This window comes from Astatotilapia calliptera, chromosome 9, assembly GCF_900246225.1.
Source record: "Astatotilapia calliptera chromosome 9, fAstCal1.2, whole genome shotgun sequence".
Lineage (NCBI taxonomy): Eukaryota > Metazoa > Chordata > Actinopteri > Cichliformes > Cichlidae > Astatotilapia > Astatotilapia calliptera.
The window spans coordinates 4,402,679-4,426,718 of NC_039310.1; the positions used below are offsets into that span (position 1 = coordinate 4,402,679).

Below are 24,040 nucleotides of genomic sequence, written 5' to 3' on the forward strand. Positions count from 1 at the left end.
TTAACAAAAAACCCAAAAGACTTCAATGGAGAAACACAAGAGATCACAGTTTGACCAATGAACCATAAAGGAATAAAAATAAAAGCTTCAAAAACTACAAATCAAATCCACTGATTAAGAACACAAAGTGAACACAAAACCCTCAGAGATTGACAGCAGCAAACTAAGTGATCATCACTGCACAAAGACATGGAAAAACTGAAAAGTCACAGCCTGAGATTTTGTGAAAAAATCTTCCTATGACTGAGTTTGCTGGCATTAAGCCTGAACTGAGCTGGCGCTGCTTAGCGTCTTGTGGTTTATTACCTTGAAGAGCTTTATTTCTTTTATTTGACTTATTTTGTTTGTTTTATTATTAAAGATATTTAAAAACATGGTGGATGGACAGTGCCTTTCCTGTTTCAAGACAAGCTCAGTTGTCCATTTCTAACCCAACCCAAGCTACAGCCATGCATCAGCACTAACAACAGTTTTGTTTGTTAATTTCGTTTATTTAGTCAGTGCACCCCAGGGCAGCTGTGGCTACAATGTAGCTGTCATCACCAGTGTGTGGATGGCTGGATGACTGGATGTAGTGTAAAGCGCTTTGGGATCCTCAGGGACTAAGTAAAGCGCTATACAAATACAGGCCATTTATTTACAGGGAAATTTTATTTAGTTTTTTATATTTGTATTGCCATTTTATTGCCTAAAATCTAATTTACTAACATAAATTTAACACCGAAAATTTGGATAATTACTGAATCAAAAAATTTCGCAAGACCTGAACTCTTTCATGGAACGGTTCTCCCACAGGGAACGGTTCTAGCTCCGTTCCTCTTCACCATCTACACTGCAGACTTCTCCCACAGCTCCACCCAGTGCTTCCTGCAGAAGTTCTCTGATGACTCTGCAATAGTCGGCCTCATCACTGATGGGGACGACAAGGAGTACAGAGGACTGACTCAAGACTTTGTGGACTGGTGCCAACTGAACTACCTCCAGATCAACGCCAGTAAAACCAAGGAAGACTTCCGCAGGCACAAGCATCCTCCACTGCAACCACTGAACATCCAGGGTATGGACATTGAGGCTGTGGACAGCTACAGGTACCTTGGTGTTCATCTGAACAATAGACTGGACTGGACCCATAACTCAGACGCCCTCTACAGGAAAGGGCAGAGCAGGCTGTACCTGCTGCGGAGACTCAGGTCGTTTGGAGTGGAGGGCCCACTCCTGAAGACCTTCTATGACTCTGTGTTGGCCTCAGCCATCTTCAGAAGGGCCAGCTCTGTTCTAGGATGCCCTCTGGACCCAGTGGAGGTGGTGAGTGACAGGAGAACGGCGGCTAAGCTGTCATCCCTGTTGGACAACATCTCCCAGCCCATGCAGCAGACTGTGACAGCACTGAGCAGCTCCTTCAGTGGGAGACTGCGGCACCCACGGTGTGAGACGGAGAGATTTCGCAAGTCTTTGCTCCCCACTGCTGTCAGACTCCACAACAAAGACTTTAACTGAACAAACACACACATCCATACATATGCAATAACACTAAGTGCAATAATCTTTTCTGGCATTGTTATATTTTTACTCAGTTGTATACAGCATTTGCATTCTATTTTTATCTTATTGTATATTTTATTCTATTTTATTCTACTGTATATAGTATTTTATTTTATTCTATTCTGTACAGTTGTGTACTGTATTTATTCTTATTTTATTATAATTTTTGCTTCATAACTTTTGCACTGTCCACTTCCTGCTGTGACAAAACTAATTTCCCACGTGTGGGACTAATAAAGGTTATCTTTATTCACGGCTCAAGAGTTGGGAGTTCGCCTTGTAATCGGAAGGTTGCCGGTTCGAGCCCTGGCTTGGACAGTCTCGGTCGTTGTGTCCTTGGGCGAGACACTTCACCCGTTGCCTACTGGTGGTGGTCAGAGGGCCCGGTGGCGCCAGTGTCCGGCAGCCTCGCCTCTGTCAGTGCGCCCCAGGGTGGCTGTGGCTACAATGTAGCTGCCATCACCAGTGTGTGTGAATGGGTGGATGACTGGATATGTAAAGCGCTTTGGGGTCCTTAGGGACTAGTAAAGTGCTACACAAATACAGGCCATTTACCATTATCTGATTTTTAATTTCTCTATGCTATTTAGGCTGATTGGGACCTGATGAATGTAAAAACAAAGAATCATCTTTTAACCCTAACCTGTAACCCTGATGGAGATTGTGAGAAAAATTATATCCACATATTTTTTAAAGTTTGGTAAAACACTAAGTCCCAAGTCCTAACAATACATCAAAGTCCTCCTGGAACACGTGCTCTTATTGTGAAAATCTGCATGTCTTTTTCCATCAGAGGTGGAGCCCTGACTCCTTCTAGGTAGCAGCTTGCCTGTCTGTCAGTGTAGCAGGTCTGGACTTGTTGGTGTGAAGCTAAAATTCAGTGAGGAGCTCAGACTTGTGAGAACAAGATGTTCCTGCTCCCTCTCTGATGGATCTAATTGGGTTAGCTGTGAAATTAACTTTCACAGGAGGTCAGGGTGTCCCACAAACATTTTTTTGATACCGGTACTGGTTTTATTTTGTTGTATTTATCCACGGCGGTCTGTGAAAATATTATGAGACATAAAAAGGTCCGTGGTGCAAAAAAGGTTGGGACCGCTCCTTTAAATCATGTCCACACCTCTTTATAAGCTTCATTTATATAAAGAAGAGTGTCCTACATCTATCAGTGAAACAGCTGTGATAGGACGGAGGGGAAAACAGCTAAAAAATGCTTCACTGTCTAAAAATATATGAATTGAACTGAATTTGATTCTTTTAAAATCCTTTAAATGTTTCTTTCAGCTGTAAAAACTTTATTTATACTCCATCACAGTCCTGTACAAATGATAAACACCTTAATAATTTTGTTGATAATCATCACTGATAAAAAAAATTACTTTATTATTTTTAATAATACCTGAATCTGCTCAGAAAGCGAAACGCTGAAATGTTAAGTTTCTGATGGTTTTTGACAAAATTACACAGAAACCAACTGTCATGGGCCGGGTCTGGGACCCAGCGTTTGTGTTCATTTTGCACCGTCATCATGTACTTTTGTAGACATGCTAAGTTCTTGTTGTTTTATTATTAGTCAGGATTTGAGTTGCCTTGTATTTTGATATTCTTTTATGTTGGTAATCTAAAGCTCCTCAGTTGTTATCTTAGTCCTTGTTCATCTTGATCCTTTTGTTTCATCACCCCTTATGTTCCAGTCTCCCTGATTCATGTTGTCAAGTTAGTGTTAGGTCTGTCATGTTTATTTTGTAGGAGGCTGCTGTAGGTAGTTTTACTTCCCCGCAGCATCATTAAGTTCATGAGTGTCAGCTGTTTCCCCATGTGTTTTTCCTCCTAATCACCCTTGTGTGTATTTAGTCTGTGTGTTTCTGTTCAGTCATTGTCAGGTTGTCTGTTTTCCTCGCCACACTTTGTCTCATCATAGTCAATCTTAGTTTTTTCACAGCTAGTCATAGTTGTCAAAGTGTTTCATAGAGAGTCATAGTTTTCATGATTTTTGCCTGCAACCAGTTAAAGCTCGCGTTTAGTTCAACCTGCAAGTCCTCTGTCTGCGTCTGCTTCTGGGTCCGGCTTCACAAAGATCGGCGTGCCCCGCCGTGACAGTACCACCTGACCATTATAGACCCAGCGGACATCTGTGACACCAACAGTGTGAAATCACATTCATTCAAAAACAAAGTGCTCGTAATGTGAAAATCTACTTCCTCCCCCTCCCACCGGTGCTGAGGTTCGCGTGGAGCCCCGCCTCCTTCCAGGAAGCAGCTCACCTGTGTGTCGGTGTTTAGTCTCAAGCTGTGGAGGGGAGCTTGTTGTTGGTGTGAGAAGAAACTGTAAGTTTGCTTTGCTTTGTTTCCTCCTTTAACAGTTTATCTTTACAAACTTTAGGACCAGAATGTGAAGTGAGACATGTTTATTTACGTAACATTAAACAAATCAGATGTATGATCTGAATTTGAGTGTAATGAAACAAACTCAATATGTGATAGTGTTTTTATAGCTGTATTAAATAAGTTGTTACTGTTGATGCTTCACAAAAGATGGTAAAAATGGCCTGTATTTGTATAGCGCTTTACTAGTCCCTAAGGACCCCAAAGCGCTTTACATATCAGTCATTCACACACTGGTGATGGCAGCTACATTGTAGCCACAGCCACCCTGGGGCGCACTGACAGAGGTGCCCCAGGGTGATCATGTGTGCTGCAAACTGAAACTATGTTGCGTGCAGTGGACTAGTTTTTCTAGTTTGAACTTCCGTAACGAATCTTTCCTTTGCTGAAAACATAATTTAAGGCAGCTTTGTTTCTTAAACTTTGTGTTCTTCTTTCTTGGGTTCCCCTCAATAAGCAGCCCAGGACCAGAAACATGTGAGGTTCAGCTCCAAGATCCATAAACCGATCACATTGATTTAAGCTTTCAGATAAAAACAGATTCAACACGAGTTACATCATGAAGTGTGTTCTCTATATCAGAGAAAACAGAGCTGATAAACATGTTTTCATATTAGTGTCATGTTTCGGCTGTGTACAGGCAGAGACTGACCCAAACGCAAAAGTCACGACAACGAAATTAAACTCAAAAAGCTGCTTTATTGCAGAATGGCATTGTTTAAAACTAATCTGGGACACGGGTAAACTGAAACACAGCCATGAGGGAGACTACGACACTGACAAAGAGAAACACAGGGCTTAAACAAACAGAGGGATAATGAGGGAATGAGACAAGGAGAGCACAGCTGGGAGTAATCAGGCTGGACCAGCCAAGGGAAGCAAAACTAGAAACACTCACATGAGACATGGACCTTCAAAGTAAAACAGGAAACACACTGACTGAACTCTAAACATGCAAACTTAACAGCAACTGAGAAGACAGAACAGGAACCTGAAACATGGTACAAAAGGCCACATTAGACACAACATTGAACACTGTATATTACACTTGTGTAAATATTACAAAGCCAAAGAACTAAACCTATGATAACCATAACTGAAATCTAGGGAAACAAGAAACGGTACAACAAAGGACTCAAAACATAATCCATAATATAAAAACATAGGAAGCCTAATAAGCTTCAACATACACTATAAACATCAAAAGAACTAAAACTCAAAACACTGGGTCATAGGACCCAGGATCGTGACAATTAGCACCTGTAGGTTCTCTAGCACACTCAGAAAAATAAAGGTGCCAACTGGAACCAAAAGTGGTTCTTTAGACTGATGCCATAGAAGAATTTTTTTGGTGCCACAAAGAACCTTTCAAACAATGGTTCTTTGAAGAAACATTTCTTTCAGTGGTTCTTTGGGGCACCTTTAATGGTTTTTTTTAAAGAACCATTTTTAAAAAGGTCCTTCAAATGGTTCTTTTAAAGAACCATTTGAAGGACCTTTTTTCAGTGGTTCTTTAAAGAACTATTTAAAATCTTTCAAAATAAAATGCATCATAAATTGAATTTGAGTAGGGTAAAATAAATACGAGCAGAGCATAGACATGTATTAATGGTTTGTCATTTTGTAGTTACCAAAAGACAAAAAAGGCATTTTAACCCTCAGCACAACATCACTACTAATACATGTCACATATTAGTGTTTTAAACAGTAATAATTAAATATATTTGCTATACTATAAATAAATATATAAATACTATAGCTACAGATAACACAAACAATACATGTATTGTTTAATTAAGAAAACATCAGAAAGTGATAAAACACATTAGAAATAGCAATAGCTTCATAACAGACCAATAAATCAACACATTTTCATCAGCAGATGTTTGCATGTTCAGTAAAAACATTTCAACAACAAGTTTATGATTAAAATGATCAATGAACTTTAGCATTACACCATGTAATGTACGTTTCATGTTGTACTCATGGCCCTTTGTTAGTCCAGTTTAGGATAATGTCTCTGACGTATGTTTCATATCAAATATATGTCATATCAAAACAAGCCCACACCTGCCGTTGTTTCAGTTTTTCACTGGTGTTTCCTGTCAGCTGGTCAACCTCACTCAGGCGGACATCCATATCAGCCAACCAAACGACAAGCTCCTCCCTTTGTGCTTCAAATCCCTCCCACTCTGAGACAAGGAGCTGAAAGAGAGAGAAAAGAGTCAATTATAAAGAAGAGAGAAAAGTGAAACCCTCCTCAGAAGGTCTGACTCGCATACCTGCAGTTGACCTGTGATGGACTCCAGTTTGGCGTTCACGTCATCCCTCGTCGATGCCAACAGCCGAGTCTGCAGGGTGCCCTGGAAGAGCTGAGTTAATGTTCGACTCCTCCTGGTCAGGCTCTCCAGCTGGATGAGCCGAGGTCTCCCCTCTCGCCGCTGCCTCTGAACACAGAAATACAAATTTCATCTGAAGCAGGAGGTGCAGATTTTTTTGCTATTCTTTTCTAAATGCAGGCTAGATCAAGTGGAGGTATTTGGAAAACTTTTTTGGCCAGTGGACGACTGTTGTCTTGCAGAAAGTCAAATCAAACATATGCGATACACAATCAATTCACAAGAACACATTATAAAAAATAAGTCCAGTTCTTGCCTGATTTCAAGTGAATTCTGCATCAAAACAGGGTGACAGAAGTAAAACGAGAGCACAAAGCTTCACTTTGTACAAGCCTGCTATTACAGTTCTCCTCTATGCAGACGACTTTCCTGTTTTCAAGGCACAACTTGGATCTGCTGTACGAATCTTATGGATACACACTAAATGAAACAATAGTGTGCATGACTCCAGATTCTGATCCCTCATCCTAATATGGTCCCAACATAGCAACAGCAATAAAGAAAGTGTTGAGGCTTCAAAATACAAAGTCCATAAACCAATGGCTTACATGGGTTTTATCATAAGGGTGATAAATATACAGATTTCAGTCTGTCTTAGAGATTTGATGTTCATTTACCTGCAGATGCCCTATACGTGCCTGCTCCATGGTTTTTCACAACGTTTTGCACATCACTATTTAATACAGGAAGTAGGTGAACTAAAACAAGTCATCGTTCTTTGTGAGAGGACCATATTAATGAAACAAACCTCAATGACATCATAGGGATCCCTACAGATGCTCCTGCTGCTTCTCTTCCTCCTCATCCTAAGCTTCCTTCTCCTTGTCCTCAACTTCCATCCAATTGTAATTCAATCTAATTGTGTTTCTGCCCCTCCTCTTCCTCATTTTGTTGGCGCTGTGAACACAATTAATGTGAATCTGGATTAATTTGTGCAAACAAGAAAAATCTACAGCTTTTTGGTCAGAGGTGCTCTTGTGATTTAAGCCGGGTAGAGTAGATTTATGTGTTGATGCTACCTGCTTCAGCTCTGGCTGCTGAGTGATATTTACACCCTGGCTGGATTACAAACTTTAACCATGTGCTGAACTTTGGCCCAGCGTTGATACCTCTTGTTAGTATAACGACCTCTTCTTAGCTTGTATGTATGATGTATGATGGTGGATAAATGAAATATACAAAAAAACTAACTATATTACAAAAGAACATCTACCTTGGAAACATCAAATGACCGGAGCATAACTTGTCAACTAGTCCGAAACTAAGTTATGCAGGAACAGTCAAAGACACCTTCTCATGTCACATTTCTATATAATTCGATTAGACAATAAAGAGTTATCTAATCTAATTATTCATTCAAAACTCTTATGCATAGCTGCATTTTATACAGCTCATACAGAATTCAAAGTACAGGTTCATGTGAGTATTTAATGTACGGCTCAGATCTACAGAATTTCAGAGTTTCTAGAGCAGACACAGAGCTCACGCCACAACAGGCTTCAGGCGCCATTTTAGTGACTTTAACAATATATTAAATTTTAATTTCGGTCTAGCTGACATTAGGTTATGTACGCAGCACGCAATTGAACCACATATTTTAGAAGCCAAAGGTTCAAATTAGCTGGGAGCACCTTCACTTAATTATAACAGTGGTTTTGTTAGGAAAACCGTTGGATACTAAATTGCGCTGACGTCAACGGCTAACGTATCTAGCTAATCGCTACTGTTAGCACAACATCAACAGCAAGCTACAATGACGAGTAACAAAAACAAAACAGTAATAAGGTTTTAATGGAAATGTTTTACCTTTTCTAACAGTCCCAGAATCCACAGCTTCAAAGTCCAGCAGGTACTGAAGACTTATCCGTTTCGCTGTCACCGTCCGTGAGAAAGTGTTTTTTTCCCCCCCGAAAGGTCAAGGCCCGCCGCTCGCGCACTCTGTCTGCGCATGCGCATCCCAACGACTGACCCCCTCCGTCCGCTCCCGGGAGATTATAGTATGACGTGTTCTGACGTCACTCTCTCTCTCTCTCTCTCTCATTTATTTGGCTCGAAACACATTAACAAATTGCTCAGTGATGAACAACTACTGTTACGTTCTAGGTCTAGGCGTGCCCTGAACGCAACAAAACATTGGCCCACTCACACCACATGACACACCATTGAGACAAGGAAGCGTAAACTGAAACACACTGAGATAAGACAGAACTTCAAAGTAAAACAGGAAACACATAACAGTCACGCCTAACACAAAACACTGACAACGAAGAGAGGAAGGCTGAAGCGGTCCCTCGGACCTTCCAGCGAATGGACGAGCCCCCATTTATGCTACACCCCAGCCCAGGGAAAACTGGCATGCAACATAAGGAAAATAAAAATAAGGAAGAATGCCCCCCCCACTCTCTGCTCTTAAGAGGACGAACCAACAAAAAACAGCTACCACGGATTTCACAACAGCCAGTCAGTTTATTGAGTCCCAAAAGGTAGCAGGCATCAGGGTGAGCATGGCCAAAACAACAAACAAAAACTCTAGAAATTAGTGATGGTCCACTTGAAGCTGAAGCTCCGGTGCGTGTGTCAAAAAAAACCAACACACTGCTTCAGAAGCACTGTGTCGAAGCTTGATTCGTTTGGCCAGAGTCACGTGATCAGTGACGTCAGAGCTTCAGTTAGAGCCTTCGGTAGCTGATACAATGGTTTATAAGTAAGCGAATCATTCGCGGGATTTGTGGAGTGTTTTGATGGTGACAGATAGCGAACCACTGATCATTCCACTGAGAGATTTGGAGCCAGCGAGGAATAGAGGAGGTTCTGTTGTGTGGGAGAATTTTGAGTTGATTTTTGTCAATCGGTGGGTTTTCCAGCTTTGTGTTCTGGCTGTTTGCTTTTGTTTTGTGCGTGTTTATTATATCTGAAAACGGGAAAAAGGTAAAATGTCAAACATCTGCTTCCATAATATAAATATCATTAAATAACTTTAGAAAAACTTCCACTTGACTCTTTACGTGTAATGTTGTAAAAATATATATTTTATTGTGTAATTAATCTGAAAATGGGGCCCAGGTAGACTGTATAACTGCATCTCTACCAGTTTCTCTGCACTGCAGCCTCCTCTGTGCCATGTGAAGGGATGTCCCTTAAGGCAGGAGAAATTATCTCCACGAAAAGGAACAGGTTCGGCCATCGCACACTAGAACAAATTCTCTTTTTAAATAAAAATGAAAAAGGGTTACCGTCAATGCATCATGATTTTAATTTGCAAGTTCATAAGCATTTTCCTTTTCCATTTCACAATCAATTCTACCCCCAGGTCAAAAATATGTCTGGGAAAATTTACTTAATATAATATTATTTATAAATACACCCCTCCGGCGATTAATTGCATACCTGCATGGAGGCAAGACCTCACAGCAGAAGCATACTCCATAATGTGTTTTACATTATTATATGTAAAGTGGTATTTTTCAATTATTGTATTTACCAACATCAAGAAGTCACAAGCAAAGGCAGACCACACCATGGTGCATATTTAAACAAGGAGAGTTTACTGGTCAAAATTATTTATTAAACAAATAAAGCACATTTTCTTAACCACCAAAAAATACACGTTCAAAGCAACACGCCGGAGGCCCAATATCAGACAGGATTCCACTCTGTAGAGTGAGTGGGCAATCATAATGAAGCGGTTGGTTTTATTTTGTGGATTCAAGCTGCACTTCATATTTTTGGCCACCAGATGTCACCAGAGAGGACTGTGTTGAAAAGCTTCGAGTAATGAACCGTTTTTCAATACAAGCTTCAGTGCTTCAGAAAGCTTCATTTGGCCATCACTACTAGAAATGAAATGCAGCTGGCTTACCTTCACAGAAAACCCCAAACGAAAATTACAGGTGTCTTACCTGCCTCCCTAACCAAAAACCGGAGAAAAGGTTGCCAAAGAAAAATGGCTTCTCACCCCTACAGCTACCGAGTAAGAAAAAGTATCGACAACTATTTACAACACAGGGGGACGATCACGACCATGACAAACTGAAACACAGGGCTTAAATACATAGAGGGAGCAATCAAGGAGTGGACAACAGGAGGGAAACACAGCTGGGGCAAATCAGAACTGACGAGACAAGGAAGCGTAAACTGAACACACTGAGATAAGACAGAACTTCAAAGTAAAACAGGAAACACATAACAGTCACGCCTAAAACAAAACACTGACAACATTGGATCGTAACACTACTCAGATCATTTACCTAAGCAGTGTACATTCTGTTGTGTAATTGTTATTTACTTGTATTATATAATTTGACTTTACATACTGCTGGGTGGTTTGTAAAGTTTACAATAACTAGTATTATCATTATGCTATATTTTCAAAAATATATAATAATCTCAAAAGTAATGCCTTGGAGTAGAAAATAGTAATACTTTATTAAAATTTAAAACTAAAGTACAGTATTTGAATGTGTTTATTGTGTCTACTGTTTGTTAACTCACCATATTCATAAGAACAATAGATGTTCTTATGTTTCAGGTACATGGGCCAGACGTGGCCGTCAAAAAGGCCAGGTGGGTCTGTTTGTTAACTCACCATATTCAGTTTGCAGGGTTAGGGGTGTGTGTGTGTGTGTGGGGGGGGGGGGGGGGGGTTAGGGTCTTTAGGCTTTCACCCCCACCCCTGCCACCAGTATAATTTTTAAGCAAATATTTCTAACTTTTATTTGAATATTCAGTTTCCTACCATGTTCTCTTAAAGGGTAATTGCCAGGTAATCCGCCCTCCCCCTTCGCACACACATGCACACAAAGAAAACACACAGTATAATTCACAGCCTCGTTATGGTGAATAAATATTTATGCCATTTACACCATCAAACTTAGATTGCTAAGGATGAAGAACTTTTTGTTCTTTAAAGAACCATTTGTAATAGCTGAAGAACCATCCACAAAATAAAAAGGTTCTTTGACGTATGATGGTTCTTTAAAGAACCATGAAGACTTCTGAAGAACCATTTAAGAACCATAATTTTTCTGAGTGCATATCGAGACTATCTCTCCATACTAGAGCTGGGCGATATATCGAGTTTTTAAAAAATATCGATATATTCTTATACGAGATATAAGCTGTGACAATATCCTTTATATCGATATAGCCTATGTTACATTATAATTATAGATGTGGAGCCGCAAGTTTGCCTCTCTTTAGTCCACTATCGTCTTTACGCAACGTTACTTGGCCTCGCCTCTCCTTCACTGAACACAACTCCCCCTCCTCCCCCATCGCTTCACCTGCAGGAAGCGACAACATGGACACGGCAAATCTCCGTTAGCGAGTTACTGCGCATCGCCCCGTGCGTGGGGCTGGATGGCGTCAACGTGTTAGCTAGCTAACCACGCTAACAAGCTAACCACGCTAACGCCATGCAGCCCAGAGGTGCTGCACGGCCTAAAATCCTTTCATTCTCTCAAAAGTTGACAACGTGCCTTTTGTATGAATTCTGGTTGTGCTTGATGGCCGCAAACCGATTTTATGTGGAACACGGCGCTCAGCAATCTGTCAAAAATGTTTTAGTACGACTTTGCTAAGCTACGGAGCTGCACCGCTTGATGGATTGTCGGAGCATTACGGCTGAGCCTCGCGGAGTGATACGTACTGTGCTTCAACGTAATATTACCTTACTGTGTATAAGGACCATAAATGGCACCTGTTAAGAGACGTGGTTACGAAGAGGATTTCAAACTCCAGCCTGTCAGTCACACAGTAGAAGTTGGGAACAGAGCAGCTATGAAATCTGTCTCTTTGTTATTATGCTCAGCGTCTTTTAGTTTACATTTTGATCGTGGCGTGTGGATATTCTTTAAGACACTCCAGCACCCCCGGTTACATCCCACAGCGCATGTATCAAACAGCTGTGCAGACGTGACACCGGTGATCGTTTGATCTCCACTTGTGTTGTGTGTGTGTGAGTGCTTTGCGTTGAGAGTGCTGTATGTTTGTGCGTCCGTCAGGCGCATGTTCCGGCATAGTCTGTGGGCGGTGCCTCACCCCTTTCCCCAGTAGCCCCGGTATTCCCCTGCTAGCCTCGGCACTCCCCAGGTAGCCCCGGTATTCCCCTGGTGTGCCCTGCTATCCCTTAGCTTGGTTCCCCTTAGCTGGCCCTTAGCTTTCCCCTTGGTTGGTGTCCCTTCCCCGGTTTATCGCCTCAAAATAGGCTTGTGCACCGGTCGGACCACGCTGTGCGGCTGTGCGCTAGCAAGTAGTTCGGCTACAGTGTGCCAAAACAGCAGGGACACGGCTTCAGCGTTCAAGCATACGCTGTCGTCTGGGCTCTGTGCAGCTCGGCTGCTATGTATGTGAACACAGAGGAAATACGTCTCCAAAAGTTGATTCTGTTCATCTGGACGTAGCGTTTTGTGGGAGAGACGTTTCGTCACTCATCCAAGTGATTTCTTCAGTCTCACCTGACTGCAGGTTTCACCAATCTTATAAACAGTACAATTTGCATAATGACTGAATGACATAATGACTATGTTTGCCAAAAGCACAGCAACGCAAACAAGAGCAGAACTCACCAGGCTAGTATCGATCCTATACCGAGTACAATCAATATTTGGATCAGTCTGCCCACCACTAACATTAAACAGTGGTGACAGATGGCCCCGCCCCTCCCTGTGCATGATTCTGATGAAGGTTTCTCTGTAAAAAGGGAGTTTTTCCTTCCCACTGTCACCAAGTACTTATTCATAGGGGTTGTCTGATTGCCAAGACTTTCTCCAGAACACTGTAGGGTCTTTACGGTATAACACACAGAAGATGATTTAGTGATATATTAATAAACCTGAATTGATTTTTTTTCCTAGGATGTTTGCTTAGATTGATTTTCTCTTGTATTTTTTTTCCAGGTGTCATCACATATGTTTAATCCTCATTATCATGGCAACACAGTGAGTAGCACCAACCTAAGTAATTTAAACAAGTGAAGTAATCATGAGCTCTATACTCTACACATAATGGGGCACAGATGAATGTGTTACGCAATTATTAGGTGTAAATGTTTTTTTATTTTTTTGAATAAAAAAGGTTGTTTTCTTTCCTTTTCTTTTGCTTTCTTGCTTCTAATGCTGATGCTGATGCTGTCAGACATGATAACTGTGTATTAACTGTAGAAATAATAATGCATTCATATCAGTGGAACATTTACAGTGAGAGAATTCTTGATTTCATTTATTGGTAGCGTACACTACAGTGAGAGTTCATACATGGACACATTAACACAGCAGAAAAGTAAACTGAACAGCAGCTGAGACTTTAACTGATGTTATGAAGAAAAGGATGAAAAATCATTCTCCATATTTGAGAAGCCAAGTTTCAAAGTCTGAAGCTTCAGCAGAAAAATTCTGACAGAACACAAAACACTTGTGTAAAATATCTCTGCAGGAAATATGAGAGCATCATCTCCAACAGTGATCAGAAATCTAAGGGACCTCCTGCTGTTTACCAGCTGAAAGCAAAAAAAGAGAAATTTGGAACTTTGACAAGAATGACTGTTGGAGAAAAAAATCTATACAAGACAAACAGAACCATCTTACTGGTGGGAGAAACAGGAGCAGGAAAATCTACACTGATCAATGCTCTGCTCAACTACACCATGGGAGTGAAGTGGGAGGATAGAGTCTGGTTTTTTTACAGAGGAGCTGTCTGCTGTACAGTCTGTGAGGAGAACTGTCAACCCCCTCTGACTATCCTGGATGCACAATGGCCTGGAACCCTGCACTCTGTAAGGTCATGAGTTGGGGTTGCTGCACTGTTTGTACCAACAAGTGTCCTGCATCAGATCATGTGAAAGAAAAGTGGAGATATGTGATCAAGACAAGGAGGGTAAACAAGACGAATGAAGAAATGAAAAAGCAGTATGAAAAGAATGAGCTAGAATGTGCGCTGGGGAGGAGTCGATTACAAACTCTTACAAAGGAAGTGAATGACCTAACAGCAGCTGATTCATCACTAAACAAAGAAGAAATGCAGCAGAAATATGAAAAGTATCAAAAAGAAAAAGAGAAGGAGTGTACCCTGTTAGAAAATCTTGAGAAGGAAATGAAACTGCTGACAGCAGAGAAGTCACGGTTCCTGGATGAGTCCTACCAACATGTTGTCAGACTGGAGCAGATTGCTCTGAAAGCTGATTCAGCATCCACTACTGTCCACTTGGACTTCCTGATTGAGAAGATGAAGCAGAAAGGAGACAGAAAGAAGGTCAAGAAACTGGAGAAGTTGAAAAGGTGAGTGGACGAAGGAATCAAAGCAGCACAAGTATGTGAACCTGAGAGCACTTACAGAATAGTGACTGTAGTTTATAATTATTATTAAAATATATAATTAATTTACATTTTAATTACAGTAATTATAAATAATTGGTATTTTCATTTTAAAGGTTTATGATAATTTTTAGAGAAAGTGTACAGATTATTATCAATGTTGAATCCTTTTTCAAACACATTAGTGAAAGTTTGTCCTGGTTTTATATCACTCTCTGCATTCAAACAGTTTCTTCTGTCAGCGTGACACAAGACTAATGAACTACGTCTGTGAAGGTTCTCAGTCGTCCAGGTCAACGTAGTCTAAGAAGCTTGGAAAGAAAAGCATCAGGACTTCTTTAAGTTCCTTGAAGACGTTCACTTCTCATCATATCACATTTATTTGTATAGCACATTTAAAGACCAAAGTACACCAAAGTGCTTTCCAGTAAAACCATGATGCAGATAAAATCACAATAGAAAATATAAATTACAGATATAAAATAATTACATAATATAAATGCAGAGCCAGATGAAAATCACACTAATTAGCTTTGAATGCCAGGTTAAACAAGTACGTATTTAGACGAGATTTAAAAAGATTGAATAGAATCTGATGTGCGAATGTCAAGAGGGAGATTATTATATAATTTGGGTGCGGTAATGGCAAAGGCACATCTCCTCTGGTCTTCAGCCGAGACCCAGGTTGCACTAAGAGCAGCTGACCTGATGTTCTCTAGCATATCGAGACTATCTCTCCACACCGTTACATATTCCATATGTACGGGGTACGACCCCCTTGTTCGTGGCGTGTGGATATTTCTTTATGACACTCCGGCCCACCTGGCTACGCCCCACAGCTACGTATAAAACAGCTGTGCAGACATGACACCGGTGATCGTTGATCTCCACTTGTTGTGTGTGTGTGCGAAAGAGTGCTTACCTTGAGAGTACTGTGTGTGTGCGTCTCTTGGAGCGTGCTTCGGCATCCTCCGTGGGCAATGTATTTCTCCCTTCTAGGTGCCCTGGTAGCCCCGGTATTCCACTGGTAGCCCCGGTATTCCCTTGGTGTCTCCGGTCCCCTGGTGTCCCCGGCCTGTTGGTCCGGCTGTTGACTAGCTGCGGCCCGCTCTCCTTGGCCTCTCTTGCGCGGAGGCTCGGCGCTCGGAGCGGGTGCTGTCGCCCGGGCACCGGGTAGCTTAGCCTGTGGGCTACATGGCGGCTCGCGGCAGCGGCTTGCTGTGTGACTACTGTCAGCTGGGCTGCTGTGTTGCTTAATCCCGGTGGGGATACGGCTTAGAATCGCTAGCGTGTGCTGTCGGCTAGGCTGCTGTGGGGCATACCGCGGGGGGGGAAGCCGCTTCGGCGTGCTGGCGTGCGCTGTCGGCTGGGCCGTCAGCAGAGGCTGTGTCCCACTCTTCCCTGACAGTGAGGTGTGTAAGGAAGATCGCTTACCTGCCCTGCGGGAATAAACAGTGGGTTTGGGTTTCAGGCTAGGGCGGCTAACTGCTCGCACTTCCCCGTTGGTGTATGGCCCCGCCCCTTGCTAGCCACGCTGTGTGGCGGGCCACGCCTCCCCGACTTGCCTTGAGTGTGGCATTCCTATGCCTTTGGAGGATGGGCACGAGCACTGTGTGCTGTGTCTGGGTCCTGAGCATGCTATGCTGGCTAGGGAAGCCTCTGCCTCGTGCATGAATTGTTTTATTCTGCCCGAACGGACTAGGGAAGCTCGTGCTAGGTTTTTTCTGTCAAGCGGCCTGCACCTCCCTCATCTCAGGCCTCTCAGGCGCAGGTGCGGAAGATAGCTGCTGCTGACATAGAATCTGGTCCAGCAGCTCCATGGGCCGGGTCCCCTTCTTCGTTTGTCGACCTGCCAGGCCCCTCCCATGCCTTTCCCTCCTGTGGCCCCGCCACTGAGCCTGTGCCGTTGAATGTGGACTATGGGGAGGCGGACGTTGACGAGGCCTCCGTCCTCTCCTCCGATGCCTCCCCCTGTCTCCCAAGGTGCCCCCTGCTGGTTCCCCTGGCACAGTCTAGCCAGTTGAGTTTCTTTCAGCTTTTGGAAAGGGCGTGCCAGGCACTTGAGCTGTCCCTCCCTGAGGTGCCGGTCTCAGCGCCTTCTCGATTTGATGACGCTTCACGGCCTCAGCGCTCCTTATCTCAGGTGCCGCTGCTGCCTGATTTTCAGGACCTGGTTTGCGCACAGTTTGAGGCCCCCGCGTCCCTGCACCGTTGGTCCCCTGCCTGTAAGTGCTTTTCAGCCATGCATGGCCAGGAGCGCATTGCCTGTGAGCCCCTTCCCCCGGTTGATCCGTCCCTGGCCCCCCTGGTTGCCCCTTCGGGCTCCCTCCTAGGGCGGGCTGCGTGCCCTAATAGGGATGTGAAAACCATGGACAGCCTCTTGGCTCAGCAGCATAGGTCTATGGCGACCCAAGCCTGCCTGTCTAATTCGTCGGCCATATTGTCGCTTCATCTGCGGCATTTGGCCCGTCGATTGCAGGCTACCTCGGGTGATCTGGAGGGCGTGGGTGAGTTGCTGTCCATGTCCTCTCTCCTAGCCTCGCTCAAGAAACATCAGGCTATTGCCACGGGCTCTTCCTTGGCTGCTTTTTGGGTGGCGCGTCGCCATCTCTTGCTGTCTCAGTCCCGGCTCCGTTCGGATGACCAGGATTACCTCATGAGGCTCCCGGTCGACCCTGCGGCCATGTTTGGCCCCGGTGCGGCTCTGCTCCTCCAGCAGGCTACGGAGACTCGCCATGCTACGCAGGAGATGTCGCGGGGCTTCCGCAAGCCCCGGTCAGGGTAGGGCGGGCTCGTGCTTCTGTGCCTCCGCCTGGCCCTGCTGCTCCTACTTGGGGTCCTGAAGATCTCCGTACCCAGCTGGAGGCCTTTCGTAGGCGTGGCAACCGCGCTCAGGCTCGGAGAGGGGGCCAGGGTGCCAAGGGCCAGTCGTCCTCCGGCCCCCCTCGCGATCGTGGCTCAAGAGTTGGGAGTTCGCCTTGTAATTGGAAGGTTGCCGGTTCGAGCCCCGGCTTGGACAGTCTCGGTCGTTGTGTCCTTGGGCAAGACACTTCACCCGTTGCCTACTGGTGGTGGTCAGATTGCCCGGTGGCGCCAGTGTCCGGCAGCCTCGCCTCTGTCAGTGCGCTCCAGGGTGGCTGTGGCTACAATGTAGCTTGCCATCACCAGTGTGTGAATGTGTGTGTGAATGGGTGGATGACTGTATATGTAAAGCGCTTTGGGGTCCTTAGGGACTAGTAAAAGCACTATATAAATACAGGACATTTACCATTTTTTATCATTCCTGACGTTTCCATGGGCCAGGCCGCCCTGCCCGCCTCCCTGGCTACAGAACAGCACAGGGTTGCCTGGTCGGCCCTGGGGGCGGACACTTGGGTGGTATCTACCATGACCCAGGGTTATCGCCTTCAGTTTTGCAGCAGACCTCCCCTGACTTCCACTCCAACCTTCACCTCCATGGCCGACCCGGGTCAGGGCTGGGTGCTGCGGGAGGAACTGGGGTCCCTTCTATCGAAGGGCGCCATACGGGAGGTGGACGCCAGGGACCACTGGGTGGGGTTCTTCTCCCGTTACTTTTTGGTCCCAAAGCGGGATGGGGGTCTCTGTGCCATTCTGGACCTCAGGGGCCTCATTCGCTATCTCCGGCCCCTGAAGTGCAAGATGCCCACAGTCCCCAGGGTGCGTCAGGCCATCGCTGCGGGGGACTGGCCACCATCGACCTGAAGGACGCCTACTTCCATATCCCTATCTGGCAGGATCACTGGCGGTTCCTCAGGTTTGGGTTCGAGGGGTGGATCTTCGAGTTCCGCGTCCTCCCCTTTGGCATTTCCCTGGCGCCCCGTACCTTTACCAGGTGCATGGATGCTGCCCTTGCTCCTATGAGGCTGCGGGGCGTCAGGGTTCTCAATTATTTGGACGACTGGCTTATCTGCGCTTCCTCTGACGAACAGTGTCGCAGCCATGTTGCCCTGTTGGTCTCGCATATTCAGGCTCTGGGACTACGCCTGAATCTCAAGAAGTCCAGGTTGGAGCCGACCCAAACTACCACCTTTCTGGGCATGTCCCTCAACTCTGTCAAGGCCTTGGTCTCCCTGATGGCAGATCGCCAGAGGGTCCTCAGTGCGTGCCTGGCCTCCTTCAGCCTCCACTCTCGGGTGCGCTGGGGACTGTGTCTCCGCCTCATGGGCCTGATGGCTGCTACAGTGCAGATGGTCCCATTGGCTCTCCTGCACATGAGACCGGTTCAGCGTTGCCTGCTGTCTCTCGGCCTCTGCCATCCACCGTGCTGGTTTCCCGGGGCCTGGCCCGGGCCCTGCGGTGGTGGAGGGACCCTGTCAATCTCCGACGGGGTCAAGCGATGGGTCCTGTGACTCGCCGGCTGGTGGTCTTCTCAGACGCCTCCCCAGTCGGCTGGGGGGCGGTCCACGAAGGTTGCGGGGTCAGCGGGTGCTGGTTGGGCCCATGGTTGTCCCGACACATCAATGTCCTGGAGTTGCGAGCCGCTTTCTTGGCACTTCAGCTTTTTTCGCCTCGGCTGTGGGGGTTTCACATTATTGTCCGGACAGACAGCACCATGGCGGCTGCCTATATCAACCGCCATGGCGGGTTGGGCCCTCCTCCCCTCTGCAACATGGCCACCAGACTGTGGTTGTGGGCCCACCCCAGGTTTCCGCGGCTACCGCTGGGGATTGTACGCCGCCTGGTGCGCGGCCCACGGGCAGGACCCCCATGGCGCGACGGTGGACGTCATCCTGAGCTTCCTGCAGTCCCAGCTGGAGGCTGGCAGGGCCGCCGCCACATTGCGTGGCCTCGTGGCTGCCATTAAGGCTGTTCGCCTCGGTCGCTCAGCCATTAGTGATGCTGATGCCGTCTTGATTTCCCTATTCCTGAGAGGCACCCGTCGCCTCACGGCTCGTGCGCCTGGGTCCGCGGTCCCCCCCGGGATATGGACCTGGTCCTTGGTGCCCTTGTGCACCCTGCCTTCGAACCTCTGCATGAAGCTGGGTTGAAGTGGCTGTCGCTCAAGACCGCTTTTCTCCTCGCTATTACATCTGCTAGACGAATCAGCGAGCTGCAGGCCCTGTCGGTCCATTGTGACTGTTGCAGATGGCTACCGGACGGTCAAGGGGTGGTCCTTCGGCCTAACCCTGCCTTCCTGCCTAAGTCCCTCTCCGATTTTCACCTCTCCCAGTCGGTTGAGCTGCGGTCAGCCCCCACTGACGGTCTGGATCGGGAGGCGGCGCAGCGTCTCCAGGCCCTGTGCCCCATTCATGTACTGGCGCCGTACGTTGCTCGTACTCGGCCATTTCGTTCCACAGACCAACTGTTCTTCTCGTTCCATCCTGGGTTGCTTTGCAGGCCCCTATCCAAGCCCCGGTTGTCCCACTGGGTCGTGGAGGCCATCCGCCAGGCTTATGCCTCGGCCGGTGTCCCTCTCACCTTGGGCGTCCGGGCCCACTCTACGCGCAGTGTGGCCACTTCCTGGGCTTTGTGGAGAGGCGCCTCCCTCTCCACTGTCTATGAGGCAGCGACGTGCTCCTCGGCCTCCACCTTCACGCGGTTCTACCGCTTGAATGTCGCGGGGTGTCTTACAGAGTTACCCCGTACATATGGAATATGTAACGGTGTAGAGAGATAGTCTCTCACCAAGAGAACCAAGGTTACAACGTAACCGTACGTTCTCTAGCATATCGAGACTCTCTCCACCGTGAGGCCACACGGAGACGCGTTTCGATCAAACGATCACCTGTGTCACATCTGCACAGCTGTTTTATACGTAGCTGTGGGGCATAGCTGGGCGGGCCAGAGTGTCTTAAAGAAATATCCACACGCCACGACCAAGGGTGTCGTACCCCATACATATGGATAATGTAACGGTGTGGAGAGATAGTCTCTCACTAAGAGAACCAAGGTTACAACGTAACCGTACAATCTTAGTGCTCTCTTATGGCTATACAGACAAAGGACATCCGCTAAGTAATCAGTTGCCATATTATTTAGGATTTTATAAGTAAAAAATAAGATAAAATCGATTCGACATTTGATAGGAAGCCAGTGTAAGTTGGCTAGAACATGGGTGATGAAATCATACCTGCTAGTGCCAGTTCAGCAACGTTATTAAATCCAGTTCTTTGTATTCTTTACGGCAAAGAAAGACACGGCTCAAAGTGGTCTAACTCAAAAAATTATCTTTAATTTTACATTTTCCGGAAAATGGAGACTGAGCACACACAGAAATGCCAGCTCAGGTCTGGGGCATTAGGAGCCTGTCTCGCTATATATTTTGCAGCACGTCACCCATAGTTTCGATACAAACAAACCCTTATATGGAACAAGTTCCTCCTTTTGTCTGGCTTCCTGTATTTATTAATATGCTTGTACAGCTCTACACTAACTTCCTGTTTTTCAGTCTGGCTGAGCACTTAGTTTGTGAGTCAAAAGTAGACTTGCTTTACAAGCTTCATCATTAAAGTACATAAAACAATATAATCAGAAAATAAGCACTAAGAATATTGTCAGGGCTCTGTGTGCGGGCAGGTGGAAATGTGGATCCAAATGCAGGACTCCGAGACGAAATGTAACTAAAACCACAGCTTTTATTGCTGGCATGAAACAGAAACCAAACCATGAAACCAAGCACGTACACACAGGCAGGGTCTGAGGGTACGACGCAACACTGAGCCCAGGAAAACACAGGGCTAATATACACAGGGTGGCAATCAGCGAATGGGCAACAGGAGGGAGACACAGCTGGGAGAGATCAGGGTTAGGAACCAAGCTGCACACACTAACATAAGACAAAGACTTTCACAACAAAACAGGAAACATGAATTACTAAACAAGCATGCAGACTTTACACCGAGAGACAGACAGACAGAGAATGACACCTTAAGCACGGATAAACAGAAACAAGAAACCAATAATAATCATCATCACTACGAGAATAAGAAAACAATCCATGAAGCAGAATTAAACCGAAATATAATATTTAAATCTCAACAACGTGCTGCGGCATTTTGGACCAACTGCAATCACTGAAGGAGGGAAGATTGGAGGCCCAAGTAAAGAGAGTTACAATAATCAAGTAATAATCTAGGTTTAGCCTTAGAAATTTGGCGTGGTTGATGAAAGCTAGTTTTTACCACAGTAGACACCTGTTTATCCAGTTTGAAGGAACTGTCCATAAAAACTCCAAGATTCCTAACAGCATCAGTGAGGTGAATAGCAACAGGCCCAAGTGTACCAGTTAGTTGTCCCAGAGGCATATTTATATCAACAACAATAATTTCCATCTTCTTTTCATTCAGAGTAAGAGACTTACATGATAGCCAGTCTTTGAAATCCCTCATACAATAAAACAGAGGATGTAGTGAAGATGAAACATCCCCAGTCAAGTGGAGATAGATTTGAATATCATCAGCATCACAATGAAATGAGACATTATGTTTTTCAAAAATGGAGCCCAAGGGCAACATGTACAGGGAGGCACACCACAGCCAAAAGGGGCAAAACAAGAGGAATATTTTCCCATCGTGACAGAGAATGACCTCTCAGAAAAATATGATTTAAACCATGAAAGAACATTTCCTCCAAGGCCAACTACATGTTCTAACCTTGCCAAAAGAATCTCATGGTCAACCATATCAAAGGCTGAAGACAGATCTAAGACCGCAGAGCGCCCAGAGTCCGCGATTAGAAGAAGGTCATTGAAAACTCTTAGTAGGGCAGTTTCAGTACTGTGATGCAGTTTAAATCTGGACTGGAATTTATCACTGATACCGTTTATCTCGGAATGGGTCTGTAGTTGTTGAAGCACTACTTTCTCTAAAATTTTTGACATAAAAGGTAGTTTAGAAATTGGCTTGTAATTTGTTAGAACATTATGATCAAGGCTGCTTTTCTTGGGGCAGGGATAGCTCAGTAGGTATAGTGGTGGCCCCATGATCAGAAGGTCGGGGGTTCAATTCCCCTGAACAGCTACCCTGAGGTACCCCTGAGCAAGGTACCGTCCCTACACACTGCTCCCCGGGCGCCCAATGGCTGCCCACTGCTGCACTGAGTGAATGGGTTAAAATGCAGAGAGGAATTTCCCCATGGGGATCAATAAAGTACACTTTCTTGATAACAGGTTGCACCACTGCATTAAAGACAGTCAGAACACTGCCAGTTCATTAAAAGTAAGATCCAGGACCCAATTGTATTCAAAGCATCCTTAATGATACGAGAGGTAATAATGTCATGCAAAGAATTTGAGCTTCTCAGGTTATTAATTATTTCCTTTAAAGTCCAGAATGACACAGGTTCAAACTGTTGAAAAGCCACTGAACATTCGGAAACTGGGACTTGATTTACTGCTGGAAAATGAGGGGCCCTTAACACTGAGATTTTATCTATAAAATGATTTTGAAATTTTTCGCAGAGAGCAGGGGAGGCCTCCCTCGAAGCATCAGAGCAAGGATTAATCACTGTGTAGAGCAGGGGTGTCAAACTCCAGGCCTCGAGGGCCGGTGTCCTGCAGGTTTTGGATAACATCCTGGGTCAACACACCTGAATCAAATGATTAGTTCATTACCAGTCTTCTGGAGAACTGCAAGGCACGTTGAGGAGGTCATTTAGCCATTTAAATCAGCTGTGTTGGATCAAGGACACATCTAAAACCTGCAGGACACCGGCCCTCGAGGCCTGGAGTTCAACACCTGTGGTGTAGAGGCTAAGCTTGAAGCCACTGAGGTGTCCATTAATGGGGTGTTGGCGAGATGTCACTGGTATGCATGCAATTCAAAAAACAGTCCAATAACTCCACGGTGTACTTATCTTGTCCTTTTAGTCTTTATTCTAACACAACTTTACGGTAACAGTGCAGCGGTCACAAACTGTTTGCCTTCCTACCCTGAACAACACACCTGATGCTGATTATGTGCATCTACCTTAAAAGGTCCGCCTCACAACATATGTGAATGTTAAAATCACCAGAAATAAGAACACGATCATAATTTACCCCGAGGTACCCCTGAGCAAGGTACCATCCCTACACACTGCTCCCCGGGCAACCACATGACTGTCATGTCAACCCAGTCAAAGGTTGAAGAAACAATTATATTTGTTCAGCGTGTGAATTACAAGTGAAGAAATAAAAATTAGAGCTTGCTTCTGTTTAGTGGACAGTGTACAGTCAGCCTCCCCAGTCTAATAAAGAGTTGCAGTGTGACAACTAGTGCTTTGGGAGAGCAGACAGAAAAAAAACAATCTAGGTGGAAAAAAGAAAAAAAGTTTTAATTTTATGTAATTTTGATGCTGAGCAGGAAAGGTTCGGCTCACTTTTCGATGTTAAACAGTAACCTGTTCGAAATGTTTACATGTGTACTGAAGACTTCTGTTTCCAACTTGTACAGAGTGCTGCAGCTCG

General features: G+C 45.1%; 1 protein-coding gene and 1 long non-coding RNA gene across 2 annotated transcripts in view; both read left to right on the forward strand.

Annotated features, from left to right (window-relative positions):
- LOC113029742 (NLR family CARD domain-containing protein 3-like) overlaps positions 1-24,040 on the forward strand; it is a 97,783-nt gene that overhangs the window by 71,513 nt on the left and 2,230 nt on the right. Inside the window, exon 10 of the mRNA XM_026180733.1 lies at positions 23,710-23,715. Within this exon, the coding sequence (XP_026036518.1) occupies positions 23,710-23,715 (6 nt within the window). The remainder of the gene's footprint in view (positions 1-23,709; positions 23,716-24,040) is intronic.
- LOC113029749 (uncharacterized) lies at positions 10,852-13,769 on the forward strand. The gene is made up of 3 exons (XR_003273491.1): positions 10,852-10,888; positions 13,222-13,263; positions 13,757-13,769. It is a non-coding gene; the product is annotated as an uncharacterized LOC113029749 (long non-coding RNA).